The sequence below is a fragment of the Eretmochelys imbricata genome, chromosome 1 (assembly GCF_965152235.1).
Source record: "Eretmochelys imbricata isolate rEreImb1 chromosome 1, rEreImb1.hap1, whole genome shotgun sequence".
Lineage (NCBI taxonomy): Eukaryota > Metazoa > Chordata > Testudines > Cheloniidae > Eretmochelys > Eretmochelys imbricata.
In genome coordinates this window covers 304308078-304324705 of record NC_135572.1, presented here as the reverse complement: position 1 = coordinate 304324705, position 16628 = coordinate 304308078, and the positions used below count along the sequence as shown (strand labels likewise).

General features: G+C 37.8%; 1 protein-coding gene across 1 annotated transcript in view; it reads right to left on the bottom strand.

The window, feature by feature from the left end:
• The window catches only part of ADAMTS20 (ADAM metallopeptidase with thrombospondin type 1 motif 20), a 170740-nt gene that overhangs the window by 64960 nt on the left and 89152 nt on the right, over window positions 1–16628 (bottom strand). Inside the window, exons 17-27 of the mRNA XM_077807769.1 lie at window positions 15755–15921; window positions 15521–15650; window positions 12374–12500; window positions 11207–11417; window positions 9335–9499; window positions 8445–8609; window positions 6206–6328; window positions 4999–5100; window positions 4326–4490; window positions 3786–4085; window positions 3274–3435 (exon numbers count right to left, since the gene is read on the bottom strand). Of these exons, the coding sequence (XP_077663895.1) occupies window positions 3274–3435; window positions 3786–4085; window positions 4326–4490; window positions 4999–5100; window positions 6206–6328; window positions 8445–8609; window positions 9335–9499; window positions 11207–11417; window positions 12374–12500; window positions 15521–15650; window positions 15755–15921 (1817 nt within the window). The remainder of the gene's footprint in view (window positions 1–3273; window positions 3436–3785; window positions 4086–4325; window positions 4491–4998; window positions 5101–6205; window positions 6329–8444; window positions 8610–9334; window positions 9500–11206; window positions 11418–12373; window positions 12501–15520; window positions 15651–15754; window positions 15922–16628) is intronic.

Here is a 16628-nt window from a genome sequence, read left to right as displayed (position 1 = left end):
TTAAACATTACATGCACTGCTAAAACAAATGGAAAAGCTAGCTTGCGTTCACTCTAGCCCAAGCTCACTCCTAGTTAACTTAATCCATTCTTCTCAGAAAATATTGCTTATTTATAATAAACTATCAGAAATAAATTATAATCTGATGAGGAAACAGTATGTCCTACTCCTTTATTGTTGTATACTCTGATTCTTTATTAAAAATACTAAACCAAAGGAGGGCTGTATATACTTTACAAAGCAAATTCCTTACTGTGCAGGTATTAACAGAGAAATTGCCATGATGCACAGGCTAGGCCCAGGGAACCAAGTTACTAGAGCTGGTGAATAACATATGAAAAAAATCAGATGCTGAATTTTCCATTTTACTCATAAAATTCAAAAAATTATCTACTAATTATTGAGGTACATGGGATTCAATATGTAGGAGGTGATGCAAGTGAGAACCTAGGTCAGAATAAACTGAAAATATTTGTTTTAACTGTACATGTGGTCTTTGGCATAGAATCTATGGTCAAAGTTTGCTCATACATGCAATAGAGAATTCGTTTCTTACTTTCTTAATTGAAAACAGTTCATACAAACCATCACAATTAAAGAGTAGGAGTTGATAGAAGTAAAGAAAATCATTACTGATAAAGTTTGCAGATGCCACAAAGATTGGGGGAGTAGTAAATAATGAAGAGGACAGGTCACTGTTACAGAGTGATCTGGATCACTTGATAAGCTGTGTGCAAGCAAATGATGTGCATTTTAATATGGCCAAATGTAAAGTTCTACATCTAGGCACAAAGAATGTAGGTCATTCTTACAGAATGGGGGACTCTCTCCTGGGAAGCAATGACTCTAAAATGACTTGGGTCAAAAGGGCTAACACAATCCTTGGATGTATAAACGGAATATCAAGTAGGAGTAGGGAGGTTATATTAACTCTGTATTTGGCACTAGTGCAACTACTAGTGGAATACTATGTCCAGTTCTGGTGTCCACAATTTGAGAAGGATTTTGGCAAATTGGAGAGGGTTTAGAGAAGAGCCACATGAATGATTAAAGGATTGGAAAACATGCTTTATAGTGAATCAAAGAGCTCAATCTGTTTATCTTAACAAAAAGAAGATTACGGTTGACTTGATTACAGTCTATAAGTAGCTACTTGAGGAACAGATATTTGATTAAAATAGAGGGCTCTTTAGTTTATCAGAAAAAGGTATAACCAGATCCAATACCTGGAAATTAAAACTAGATAAATTCAGACTAAAAACAAGGTGTACATTTTTAACAGTGAGGATAATTAACCACTGGAGCAATTTATGAAGAGTCGTGATAGATTCTCGATCACTGGACATTTTAAAATGAAGATACGATGTTTTTTCTAAAAGATATACGGTAACTCCTCACTTAACGTTGTAGTTATGTTCCTGAAAAATGCGACTTTAAGCAAAACGATTTTAAGCGAATCCAATTTCCCCATAAGAATTAATGTAAATGGGTGGCGAGGGGGCGGGAATTAGGTTCCAGGGAATTTTTTTTTTTTTTGCCCAACAAAAGACTACACACACACACACACACACAAACAGTATTAGTTTTAAACAAACAATTTAATACTGTACACAGCGATGATGATTGTGAAGCTTGGTTGAGGTGGTGGAGTCAGAGGATGGGATATTTCCCAGGGGATGCCTTCCTGCTAAATGATGAACTAGCAATTGGTGAGCCCTCAAGGGTTAACTCGTTGTTTATGTAGCCTCACACTCTACAAGCAGCAGAAATGGAGGGAGGGGAGACAGCACGGCAGACAAAGACAGAGACACACACCTACACCCTGTGAGAGAGAGAGAGAGATGCGCATTTCCCCTTTAAGTACACTGACACCACTCTTAAGTATACTATCTTGTTAAGTTAATCAGCAAGCTGAGGCCACAGCAGCTGCTGCTAGGAAGCTCCCTCCCTCCTGAGCCTTGTCATGTGTCCCCCCTGCTCTATGAAGATGGGGTAAGCGGGATGCAGGAGCAGGGGGGAGGGGACACCCTGACATTAGCCTCCCTCTCCTCCCCCCCTCCTAGCAAGCAGGAGGCTCTGAAGAGCAGCTCCAAGGCAGAGGGCAGGAGCAGCATATGGCAGTGGAGGGAGGGATAGCTGAACTGCTGGGAATTGATAGCCTGCTGGGCGTCTGCTGCACAGGGAACTTAGGGGAGCGGGGAGCTGATAGTGGAGCTGCCAGTCCACCCTGGTTCCCCACCAGCTAGGTCCAATGGGCTGCTCTTTCTGCAAGCAGTGGACAAAGCAGGTGGCTGCCAAACAATGTTATAAGGGAGCATTGCACAACTTTAAACGAGCATGTTCCCTAATTGATCAGCAATGTAACAATGAAACAACGTTAACCCGGATGACTTTAAGTAAGGAGTTACCGTACTCTAGTTTAAACAGGAGATAATTCAAGGAAGTCCTGTGGCCCACGATATACAGGCAGCCGGACTAGATGATCATGAGACCCCTTCTGGCTTTACAGTCTATTAATCTTTTATTTCACCTTCTTGTATTCACTTTTCTTATTGTGGCTGTTAGACCAGGAGTTCTCAAACTAGGGGTCACTAGGTTATTATGGGGGTCGTGAGCTATCAGTCTCCATCCCCAAACCCCACTTCTCCTCCAGCATTTATAACAGAGATAAATATCAAAATGTGTTTTTAATTTATAAGGGGGAGGAGAGTCACACTCAGGTTTCCTGTGTGAAAGGGGTCACCAATGTAAAAGTTTGAGAATGACTGCGTTAGACAATGATTTTTGGAGTAAAACCTTATCCCACCCAACTCATCTTTTTAGAAAAGAAAATAATCTTAAATCTCTCCTGGTTCAAGACACTACCAGAGTGGAGCACTGAATTAAGGAAATTTTACAATAACTCCTAATTAGACTAAGGAATAATTGCCATGTGTCAGGCAGCATGACAAAGCTATAACCACTAGCGAGTCCTACTGATCTATTGCTTATAGATATGGTGACCAGATGCCAGTAATCAACAGAAACAGCATGCCCTTTTATAGGCACTCTGTATCACAGAGGGTGGATTAATCATTCAACAAATAAATTGCTTATTCATTGTGAAGACAGTGGTAGATAAAAATTGTTTGAGTTTGAAAATGTTTGATCCTTTTGAGACTAGTAAAAAAGAGTTTCTGTTGCATACATACTTAAATAATTATTTTACCTTTTTTTTAAAAAATGCTCAAAAGGTTCACAAATATATTTTTTTAAATTGTGAAATAATCTTACTTCTCCCCAGCTCCCATAGTTCCATCGTGGACAGTGTCCAGAATCACAGCGTCTTGACTCTGGTGGCTTTGTTGCCTCATCACAGTAACTAGCACTTATTCCATCCACATCTTGACACACTACAACCCGACGTTGGAATCCACCTGCACAAGTACTAGAGCACTAATAAAACATAAGGCAAATATACATCTTTGTTAGTTGTGAAGACACTGCAATGTACAATATATTGCTTAAATGAACTTGAAAATAAGAAAGTTGGAAATTGGCACTGAACTATAAATTTAAAACCCCAAAAAACAATTTTGTTAAAGGTCTAAGCGTTCTAAATTTTAAAATCAAAATAAGTTGTTTTTGATTAAACATATTGCTTTTCAAATAAAAATGTATATTTAAGCTTACCAAATAGATACTGTACTACAATGTCATTTTCAGAAATGTTAAAAAAGATAAGAGAGAACTCTAATGCATGCAGAATGATGAACATAGTAAATACATTTTAGTAGTTTGCTTACTGCTCCCCATGGTCCTGTTCTCCACTGGTTTCCTCCTACAGAAGGATGGCTCCATTGATTTACATTATCTTGTGGGTGATGGCCCCTGTGTATTGGAGGGTAATCTAGTTCGGGAAAATGGCTTGGATGGTCATTCATTTTAGGAATATGACGATAAACTGGAAGGCATGGTGGCATGTTACACTCTTGCTCTTTGGAAGGACGGCTTTCAGGATCACAGTAATTCTCGTCAATTTGTTGATGGTAGTTGACACAGACAACTTGTCTTGTTGCTATTCCATTATCACATGTAACTGTGCACTGACCAAAAATTAACCCAACACTTGTGATACAACATAACATAAAAAAACAATAACTAAAGATATTCATATTTACTTTTGAAATTAATGAATGTATAACTATTTTTTTCAGGGCACGGACAGTCTCTTCATATACCTCTACATAGCACTTAGCACAACGAAGACCCAATTCTAATCAGAGCCTTTAGGCACTAACATAATATAAATATGCAGCAGCAGCAGCAACAAAAATAATACTTACGGGTGACCAATTTCCAGCTTGCCACTCTCCACATGGACTAAAACAGTTTGAAATCTCAGGTGGTCTGGGTAAGTGTGTACAGAGTGATTCATCAGCAACTCCACCATAAGCATCCCTACAACTCACATAGCGAGCACGGTTACCTTTTCCACAAGATGCAGAGCACTATGAAGCAGAACAATATACGTTAATCATATTTTATTAGATCAAAAAATCCAAAATTAACTTGCAAACGTAAGCATATTTAATACTATCATGATTTAATACAGGTTTTAATCCATAAATTAAACACAAAGAGCCAGATTCCAACCTCAATTATACTGCTATAAACCCAGACTCATAGAATACCAGGGTTGGAGGGGACCTCAGGAGATCATCTAGTCCAACCCCCTGCTCAAAGCAGGACCAATCCCTAATTTTTGCCCAAGATCCCTAAATGGCCCCCCTCAAAGACTGAACTCACAACCCTTGGTTTAGCAGGCCAATGCTCAAACCACTGAGCTATCCCTCCCCCAAGTTACTCTTAAAGTAACCCAAGATGTGTATTTGTCTCAGATAGAAAATTTCAGACAGAAAGGTAAAATTTAAGTTCTAAGCACTGAAAAATGGGACAGAATAGGAACTTTCTTAACTATATAATTAGCTACTATGCTCACTGTAATATATTACATACTGGGGTCCATGATCCATATCTCCACTGAGTCACCTTCCCTATAATAGGAAGCGATGTCGTCCATAATTTTGTGGTTTCTGGACAAGGAGGCATTTCACAGTCCTTTGAAAAAAGAATAATGTAAACTTTAAACACATTTTTCAGAACTGCAAAAAACAAAGCAAATCACCATTATATTATGGTAACGCTATTTTTCAGTAATACTGTTCTCTACTTTTCCATAGCCTTATTCAATGGTGTTTAAAAGAACATTTACCCCATATTAATTATGTTAATAGCGTTACCATAATATAATGGTGATTTGCTTTGTCTGAGTTCTCTCAAAAGAACTTTTGGGGGTCAGCTGTGCAAAAAATGATTCACCAGTTTTTAAGCATAGGGAGAGGGAAAATATATATATTAACTCTTTCGCCAACGTTACAATCAATCAGTCAGCCCTATGTTCTTTGTCTTCCGTGGGCTGATGATTGGACTCAGCCCTAGGAGTTTGCTGGTGTTCTGGAGCTGTACTGGGTACTTAATCCAGTGGCTGGATGTACATATGAATAGACAATCCCTATGGACTCCAGAACATTTGCATTATATTATTAGAAGGAATCAAAGATCAACTGAGTGTAACAAAGAAGCATTTTATTAGGGGAAAGGATAGGATTAAATTAAAAGAAAGGGAAGGATAGGAATCTGGAATAAAAGGAAAGGGCAGTGAATCAAGTTATACCAGCTTATACAACTGAAATATATTAACCTCAGAGATTCCATCCGCAAGTAGTCATATTCCCCCTCTATTAACTAAACATGATCAGAATCCCACAACAGAGTCTGGCCCCGCCTGCAGGTGATCAGCCTATGCATATTGCTCCATGCACTGGAGTGTTTTAGTATTAATCAAAGTCTTTTGACTGTCTGCAAAAGTCTTGGCAGTCCCAGTCATGTGCAGGCTATTCAGGGAGTGGTCGGCTGTCCAGGAATGTCAGTCAGGCTCCTGCCCCATAACGCCTTTTCTCTTGCTCAGCCTCCACTATCCAGATTTGAAGTACACAGTATGAACACTTAGTTTCAGTATAATATTCCCAGCCTCTAGGCTACTGGGAGATACTTCTCTGAAGGCCCCCGCCGCAAATGGCAATGAGGCTACATTTATATAATTGGGTTTATTTAAATAAAAAAACAAACAATTGTTTGCTTGAAATGCATTTGTTTGACTTACTTGACTGTCTCTAGGACGGGTAGCAGCATTACACTCTCTGTCATCCTCTAAAATAGCTCCATAAGTGCCAGTAACACATTTGACTGCACGCATTTGGTATCCACGTCCACATGTCACAGCACACTGTTAAAGACAACAATTTTAGTTGCTTCAAATAGTTTAAAACTTGGTCATCATTTTAAAATGATAAAATTTCTATTTTTAAACAACATCCGTGTAACAAGAACAGGAATGTAATAATCTAGAAATATTTTTTTTTCCACAGTCCTTTTTTAAATTTAAATTTATTCTTGCTCTAAAAATATTCTAATGATAATTTAACAGATGGAATAACTTTAATATTGAATAATAATTCTGAATACCTACTGCACAGGAGCTAATTTACATGCCTAATTACCATACCCATAATTGTATTCAATGCATCTACAAATGAAAAGTTATACATAACTTGCCATTTTATGCACAATTAGCATTATTTAATCTAGTTATTTAGTTTTTTAGTCCTCATCATTTAAAAGGCACTATTATTTAGTCCTCATCATTTAAAAGGCACAATGGATATATGCCACCCCAAGCATACCCCCAGGAATCCTCCAGGGCTGGTTATGCTGGCCTTAGGCAGAGTGACCATATGTTGTGGTTTTTCATATAGTGTCCCAAGAAATTATTTCAGGATCATATCAAAACATTTGGGTTTTTATAGCTTCAAAATTTTTGTTTAAGATCCATTGTACACCAAGCAGAATTAACTTTCTGTACTAGAAACAAACTGCCAATGAAATAAGCTTCCAGTGTGATAAACATTGTAGGGAATGAAGTGAAAAGTCAAATCAGTATAGATCAGTGGTCAGCAACGTGCAACCCGCATGCTTCCCGCAACTCCCATTGACCGGGAACGGTGAACCACAGCCACTGGGTGCTGCGGGAGGCTGGGCCTGCAGAAGGTCAATGTAAACAAACTGTCTCGTGGCCTGCCAGTGGATTACCTGACGGGCTGCAGGTTGCCCACCACTGGTATAGATGCTATGAAAGCTGTTCTTTTGCTCAAAGCTTTTATTTCGTTATATACTCGTTCAGGACTCTGAGTTATCAGAAAAAAATCCTGTATTCTAAGAAATATGCACATGTTGTTAAGTCAGAAGTTGGCAGTAAAAATTGCAGTTAATCAGAAGATGCCAATTCATGGAATTTGGAGTAATGTGAATGGAGAGTTTTGTTTTGTTGTTATTTCATGGATTTCTAATTTGGCAAATTTCTTGTAGGTGTTGTATCAGAAATGCCAAGTACAGCAATTGCTTACATGGAAAAGTAATATTATGAAAGTATTTAATGGATTTTGAGCTCATTATTATGCAATTTAGCGGCTGGAAATGAAGAGAGGCCAGCACCGGTGACAGATCATTAGTGATTGCTCTGCAGACTCCCAGCACTACACTAAATTTGAGGAATTCTGCCTTGGATGGAGAGAGATTAAATAGATTAGACAGATGAAAAGTTCTATAGAAGTGAAAAGTATAGTTCAAGGATGTGCTTATAGGCCTCTTCTCCACAAGGTCTCTGCATCTCACAGGTAAAAGAAATATTATCATATGTTTTCCAGCTCCCTAGCTACAAGTTCTCACTGAATATCAGAGACTTCTTGTGAATAACCTGAAAACAATGCTGGTTTGATTATTCAGACAGGGCTCCACCAAATTAAGGAACCTTCTTTTGAACTATTTTTCAACTACTTTACTAGAAATATCCCTCTTTCAAACGAATACATTCTATTTTGGAATTTTGCAGTATATCGGATATATACCAGATATATGCCTTTAGAAACAAAGCACACACTGCTAAATTGTAAATACACTTATTTTAATTAAAATAAATAAACTGTGCATTTTTCCTAAAGATTCTATATTACATTAAGCAGCCAGAGATTCTTAACAGTATCATTAGCTTGGCATATATAGTCTTATATTTTAAATCAAGGTTGCCCCTAGAAGTGCAGATTTGTCTAGAAATGACTGGCTGGACATTTACCACCAATATGACTGCTCTGGGAATTGCATCTACTTTCATTAATTTTAGGTTAGCAACACGTTTTACTCAACACACATAAAACATGCTGAAGTGTGACAGAATCTTACAACCTTAGCAATTATATTCCAACAGAAAATATTTTAAAACTTTGTTGTTGCATGATCATTCAAAAGTCTGGAATAGATGAAAAAAGCAAAAATGCATATGTACTCACTGATCCCCATGGTCCTACTTGCCAAGATGCACATTCATGAAGTTCACATGATCTTACTGATTCTGGTCTAGAGTTTGGATTACAGAAGTTCTCTCTCAGTTTTTCATCATTCAGTTGACACCATACTTGTCGATGCCTCATTCCCTTCCCACATGTCACAGGACACTGCAGAGTGGTAACATTAAATTTGTCAGCTGATAAAAAGTATGAAATATAAATGAATAGATTCACCTTTTCCAGTTATTTGTTGGACTTCAGTTAATATATAGCTAATCACAAAAACATTTTTATAGTTTAATACAACCAATTCTTTATTTTCTTGCTTTCTAACCAGTTCAAGGATATACCAGTCCAATGATCTATAAACATTTCCCCAGCTATAAAAATGTGAATACAAATTAAAGTTCATTTACTCATTAATATTAAATTAAAGTATCATAAAATGTATACTTATCATAAATTATGAAAAAACATATGCCTTAACTTCCAGAGGAAACATGTTTAGCCCATTCCTAATTCAGAGAAAGCCAGTATAATCTACATGAAAATATAAATAATAATGTTCTTTGCTTGATTGCATAGTTTTTATTACTTCACAAAAATTAGTGGTAAGATATTAGATAAAATCCCTATAAGAACCCTCACAGTCTTGCAATAACATATCTGGGAAAAACTGAATTACTGGTAAGTTTTTCACAAGACATCAAGCAAGCTATCAGGAGAGCTCTGCAAAATTCTAGCACTAGAATATGCTATATTTAATGTACAATGAAAATAACTAGTAAAACCAAAACTGTGAACATTTAAAAAGTACTGCTTACATTTAAAGTAATTTTTAAAGTAGTATAATAATATCAAAGGAGCCTGAAGTTTTGCGTGATTAGTGTTACCTCACTCCAATCACTAGTAGCCCAGTTTGGACATAAAAACTCATTACAGTTCTGCGTTATAATCCTTGGAAGCTCATGACATTCTCTATCAGCTAGCCGACGACCAAAGTTGTTCACACAAAAAGCTTCTCTCATTCTTATGCCTCTCTCACAGCTCCTCGAACACTGGAATATAGAAAAAAGTAAAACAGAGCACAAGAAATATACTTTAACAAAGACCAATTCAAGCTACATTAAAAATAGATCCATTGGGCCAAATTCATCCCTGGTGTAACTCTACAGACCTCAAATAAATATCTCAGAGATAAATTTGTTCCTTTGCTGTTTAGCTCTATGATATAGTTCATAAACTAATGTTAAGGCTGCAATTTTATACCTTATCTTCTTAAAATACATATAAAACATTATGTTAATAGAAAGCAATTTAAGTTACAAAATAAAGCACTTCCAACTTAGGAAATGCCAGATTTATGATTGCCCGTGTAGCCTCTTGCATCCCTCCTGTGTATTGAATGATGCAGGGATTCTGTGGAAAAAATAGTATATGATCATGCAATTAAAGACTAACATAATGCATATACACAAGGAGGCAGAATTACAGTTGCATGGACAACCTTAATTCTGGCATTTCCTAACTTTCAAGTGCATGACTTTGCCATCAAAATAATTTTCTTTAAACATAATTTTTGTGTGTAATTTCTTAAGTATTTTTAAAAAGTAAAAAGTTAAAAAAAATTATCTTATATATGAGTATAACAACACCCCTGCCACTCTACATCATCAGCAGGGTTTGAACACTGAACATTCAGCATTGCTCTATCACAAACTGTTAGCACTTGAGCTTCAAAACTAATTACATTAGCTGGCAGAAGGAGAAGGCTGTTATCCCAGAGGAGGAAATAAATCACTGATGTCATGTGGTAGGTCTTTTTTTCTTCTTCTTGTTTTCTAACCAATGCCCAATTCAAGGATATACCAGTCCAATGATTCATTAGCATTTCTCCACCAACAAAAATGTGACTATAAATGAGAGTTCATTTACTGGTAATGTTAAAGTATCACTCATGCTAAAGGAGTTATTGGAGAAGCCTAGCTTGGGTAGGTTTAGGGAGTTCTTACGGGAGGCTGGCCTGGTCTGGCTCTCTCTCTTGCCTCTCTTTCCAGAGGAAGTGAGCAGCACCTGCCCTAGGGGATGGGGAGGATGGGTTTCTGAAGCCATATGCTAGGTCCAGAGGGGTTACAGATGAAGATCACTCCTACTCTTTCCCCCCGCCCTCCCACCTGCATTGGGAGCTGGGGGAGCTCTTGCCCTTTGTTTTGCCTGCTTAGAGGAGGATGTGACACTGGGACTATGTATCATGTTCATTGGGGTATGGATTGGGAAGACTCCAGCACTACAGCTGCTCTGACAGCTCCCAGTTGTTCCCAATGTAGTTTGTGCTGGTGCTGTGATGATGTGGTTGTGTTCAGTGATTTGGCATCCTGCCAAAATTTTCCTGAAGAATGAAAGCAAGAGACGCAAAATGGCAATTTTTAAACTGTTTATAACTCAACTAAACAAGAATGGAAATGTAACTGGGACAAAGAAAATGCTCTTCTCTCTGCTGAATTTCAAAGGCCAGCTTCAAACAATCAAGGTGTTAGAGCTTCTATAAAAAAAGTTTCAATAATCTTTTAAAATAGAAAGTGTCAGGAAACCTAAAGATAGGGTTTGCTACCAATTCCCCTATAACAACGCATATTTTCCGAAGATATTTTTCTTTCGGTTACTTAAAAATCAGAGCAAATTACTATCAGAAAAAAATCAAAATCTAGTATGAGCACTAATCAGACGAATTGCAATCGTACAATCACAAGGGTTTGAATTTGTACCTCTGACCATTCCGTGTAGTGCCAGCTTGTTAACAGACAGTCACCATGACAGGGTTCTCTGATTGGTGGTTTCTGCTGATCAGCGCAGTATTTATCATCCACTGGAACACTCAGTCCTTTTGAAACAGAGTACTTCATGCAGTGGATGTCTAAAGACCGATACCCTGGGCCACACCGTGATGTGCACTCACTTTTGCCAATATTATGCCACCTACAAGTATAAACTGTTATATAAAACTAAATATATTTTAATAAATACAAAATAAATGCATTAAGCACTCAGATACTATAGTGAAGAATGCAGTATAAAATCGATTTAGGCAATAGATTAAATAAATTGAAAGTAAACATAAGGACTGAAATTTTCAAAACTGTCATGGGGATTTAAACACACAAACTGAGGGTTTGCCTACACAGCATTTTGGACTGAGCAGGAGAGAGCCTCCCAGCCCAGTCTGACAGACTCCGGCTAGCAGGGCTCATACTAGTGCTCTAAAAATAGCTACATAGACAGCATTTTACACATTGTGGCTCGGGCTGGAGCTCAGCCGCTGAATCTTAGGGAGAAGGATGGACTTCCGAACTCGAGCTCCAGCCCAAGCCACAACGTCAAAGTGCTCTCTCTGTACAGCTATTTTTAGAGCATTAGCACGAGCCCTGCTAGCCCAAGTCTATTGACCTAGACTGGGAGGCTCATTCCTGCTTGCTCCAAAATGCTGTATAAACATACCCTGAAAGACTTCTAGACAGTTTTTTTAATTAACAGAACTTGTGACTAAATCCCTTGGGTGATTTTGAAAATCTCAATCAGTGATTCTAACCCTGTATTATTTGAATACTGCAACCTGGGCATTCCTGGTGCACCAGCAATAGAAGACTGGGCCCCAAATGATTTCCTATTGAGAGTATAATTCTTGGTGAAATTCAGTAAACTCAGAGTATTTTGGATGCTGGGGAGGTGAAATTCAGCCCCCTCAACAAAGAACCAAAATAAATACAATATTTCTTAGTTTCACAAGTGTAAATCCAGAGTGTGACTCCATGCAATCAACTCATTTTCTTTTTTTAAAAGGCTGGAAGCTCACCTGTGTATAATACTTTGTTTAGATCGACAACTACAAAATAGTTAAGTGTTAAAAGAGCCTTTTCATAAAAACATCTTTTTACCTTAATTCACACTCTGTGTTGCACTTTTCAGAGACTGCTGGTAGAGGAGGTATATTTTCACATCTTTGGTCAGACACTACCAAGTGATCGCTCTTACGTATGCATGTAACTTTTCTTCTACGAAGACCTTGAACAAAACATTTGGAAAAGTTTAAAGAGCTAAGAAACTCTCTCTACTTGCCTCCCTAGGAGTCTCACAAGTCATCGCTGGTCCAACCCACACAGCTGGTCACACCCTGGAAGATGTTGATTAGGGTTGGCCAACAAACAAGAATTCCATTTTGTGAGAAATTTTGAGGTTTCAGAATTTACTTTTGTTTCTCATCAGAACCTGAATTTTTTTCACAAAAAAAGGGAACAACCTGAGAGAGAAACAGAGAGAGAGAGAGAGAGAGATCCCCTTAGCCCAGAATAGCCAATACTCCAGTAGATAGGGAACTCACCTGAGATATGGAAGACCCAGCTTCAAGCTCCTGAAACTGGTTCCCAGGTATCTATCTGGAGTTGCTCACTGTCTTCTTTTGACCAAAAACTCCAGCCTGGACCTGAGAAGCCTTCCCAAAGACAGTTTCATTGAAACAGCCACAGTTCCATAAGAAGCTTAGGTTTTGACAAATCAGCATTTTCTGACAAAAATGCTTAGTCAAAAAAATTCCGTATCAGTTCTTATGTTGATGTAGAAGACAACACAATCCAGCTACTGCGTCAGCATCACCTGATTAAGGCAGTAGCCAGAGCTCTGCTTACTTCCAGGCAACTAGAAATACCCACAATCCTATCTGATCAACCCTATCAAATTCCAAAGCATGTTAAAAGACCACAGTACTCCACCTACAGGCAAGGAGTTGAGAATCTGGAGAGGTAAGATAACTGTAGCATGATGACAACTATCAACATTCTGGCCCCCAAATTGCCAAAAGGCCAAGAGAACTTTTCTTTCTATCTCTGCAGAAGCTGCCAAATTTCACCCATATGAGGTATTCACGGTGGTAAACAGCACCATCAATTCTGACCACCTACAGTCCAAAGCAGAACTTAGCACCAAACACTTCATGAAAAGATCACACACATTCAGGAAGTCTCTTAGGCTTCATGTAGCTAATATCCCTTTGCCAGATAGTAAACAGCACTTCTGTTCCTTAAATTCAGCCCATTCACTCCACAACTATAGAACATTCTGAAGGATACTCAACCAAAAACCTGTGAGTCTAATCCAGGCCCTTTCTGGTTCATGAAAAAGAGTCACAAGCAACTAATATCCCTCTGACTGAAAGGACCAGTGTCTCTTCCTCTTTCAGACATACAACAGTCCTACCGATAATGAAGAAATCCATGTGGTGGTATATCAGAACTGACTAACTACCACGCCATATCAAACTTTCCACTTCTGAGAAAGCCCAGAGAGAAGCTACCCAAAAGCTGCTTTCAAACTCATCTAGCTGCAGCCAATATTCTAGACCTAGCATAATCTGGATAGAGGCCAGGACATGAAACAGAAACAGCATTAATGGCACTGATGGATTATCTCGATGTCAACAGATGGAAGGCAGACATCCAATCTCATACTCCTGGATCTCTACAGCAGTATGATCAATCATGTGAACCTGTTGTCCTGCCTAAAAGAGGAAGCAGGAGTCTAGGAGAATGCAATTCCTGGAGGGAATCACCCAAAGGGTAGCAATGAGAAACTGCCTCTCTACCTGTGGAGTGCCATGATTAGGGCTCCGTGTCTTTTCACGGAGGTCGCGGAAGTCACAGCGGGAACAGCTGTGGGGGGAGTGGGGAGCAGCAGCTAAGATTTAGTCAGGGGTATTTATGGTACAAGTCATGGACAGGTCATGGGCCATGAATTTTTGTTTATTGCCCATGACCTATCCATGACTTTTACTAAGAATACCTATGACTAAATCGTAGTCTTAGTCATGACATACATCTACACTGCAAATTAAAACCCACAGTGATGAGTCTCACAGCCCGGTCAATTGACTCAGACTCGTGGTTAACCGTTGGGTTAAAAATAGCAATGTAGACATTCCTGCTTAGGTTAAGAGCCTGGGCTCTGACACACAGTGAGGGGGTAAGGTCTCAGAGCCTGGACTCCAGCAAGAACATCTACACGGCTATTTTTAGCCCCACAGCCTGAGCTGCAGGCTGACCTGGGCTCTGAGACTCGTTGCTGCGGGTTTTTCTTTATAGTGTAGACATACCCAAAGGGATCAATTCTCTCTATAGTTCTATGCAACATCTACACGCAGCAGTGAGACATCATGGACTCAAATGCCATGCACATGCAGATGAGACATAGCTTTTTGTTATCCTCTGCAATCTCTATTGTGTGGACCTCCTGGTTATTCATAACAAGCTTGGATATGAAGCTTAATCCACTATGATAGGTTTCTTTAACTGAAAGATTTTACTGACCTTTCTCTGACTTTTAGGAGATTCAGCTAAGGTTTAGAAAACATACAAATGGCTCCTTTTGTTGGCGCTCTGGCTTAGTTCATGTCAAGCAAGAGCACTAGCCGTATCAATCAGATTCTTGTAAGGCAAGTGGCTAGTCTTTTATGAGATTATATAATGCAACCATTTTTGCGTCAAACTGCTTCCATAAATATAGAAATTCAATTATTACTGCTAGAACTGTTGTGAAAATGTTAAAATAAAACAAAATAAAATACCTTTCTCTCTATATAAAATTTTAAACTAAATAGAATTAATAGAATAAATCCTTTGAATAACTCAATCCATGTTGTCACACTTTTCTGGATGACACATATCTTACGTGTACCTTAATTTCAATATCACTCATTTTAATCTCTAAATTTAAATTGCCTATAATTTCATGCAAATTTTACACTTTTACAGTTGAAAATTATTTACATTACATTTAAATTATTTTCAGAATCCAGAATAGAAGATACAGAACTCTATTTACACTAAGGAAATGAATCCCTCACCATTTAATGTTTCCTGCATTTATTGGTGTACCTGGTTTTCAGGACTTTATCCCAAATTACGTGCCACATTTGGGCATACACAGGTTGAGATGCATGATGTGACATGTTGTTAAATACTTCTGAATTTACATATAAGAATATGAAATAACATCATAAACAGAATTCTGATTTCAAAAAGAATTCACAATACCTTGGCACATTTTGCTGCACTCTTGCCAGGGACCATATGGATCCCAGGTAAACAGATCACTTCTCTCTTCTATAGGGATACTGAATGAATAACGCACATCAGGATTGTACAAATTCCCTACACACAATACCTTTAAAGATATAAAAATAATACTTTTTTTCAATAAATTGGCCAGACTATAAAAATATAAACACTTATTAACTTTACAAACTTATTAAAACATAAAAAATTCACCTGCAAAATTAACTCTTCTTCTAGTCGATCAGTGCTGTTAATTCGCTCTACAGTGTTGTTTGAACCACTGTACTCAAAAATGGCTCCTTGTATACCGATTTCTTTTTTAGACATGCTTACAACAAAATTTCCATTCAGGATAAAATTCCCATGAGTATCAGATAATGCTAAAAGTAAAAATTTGGGAATAAACATCTATCCCAATTAAAAGGTATAATACACATGAATACAAATTTGATATTTTGTTTGCATTTAGTTATTCATTATGATAATTGGTATTTTTTTTTATTTATGACAAACAGCTTTGGAAACATCAGTAAGATCTGATACCATTAGTAACATACTTCTATTCAGTAGGTTCTATCTACATCATTAAAATTTGGGGGACCTGATTACAACAGTGTAGTAATACCAGAAATATTTTTTAAATGATTTGGTCCTGTCAGTATACCTGGGAACAGTTTGTATTACTGAATTGTTCTACAGTCTTGTATTCTACAGGGCTATAGTTCTATTCAGTAACATTGTTAAAATTGGGTAAGTCCTAGGCCTTCATTGGCAACACTGAAATGTGCATTCTGGCATTACATGATCTATTTTAATATTGTAAGATAGGCTTTTAGAAAACTATGCTTCTTTTCTCCTAGTAGTTTTCATCCATGGATCGAATATATGTATAATGTATGTATAGGTGACCATCTGAGCTTGCTCTCTGTGCATGCTTAACATTCTGACAAAAAGCTCTGAAGTGTGCTTGAAATGTGTAAGCTCGAAAGCTTGTCTCTTTCATCAACAGAAGTTGGTCCAATAAAAGATATTACCTCAGCTACCTTGTCTCTCTAAAATTAATGAAACATTTAACTGCAAATGTCAT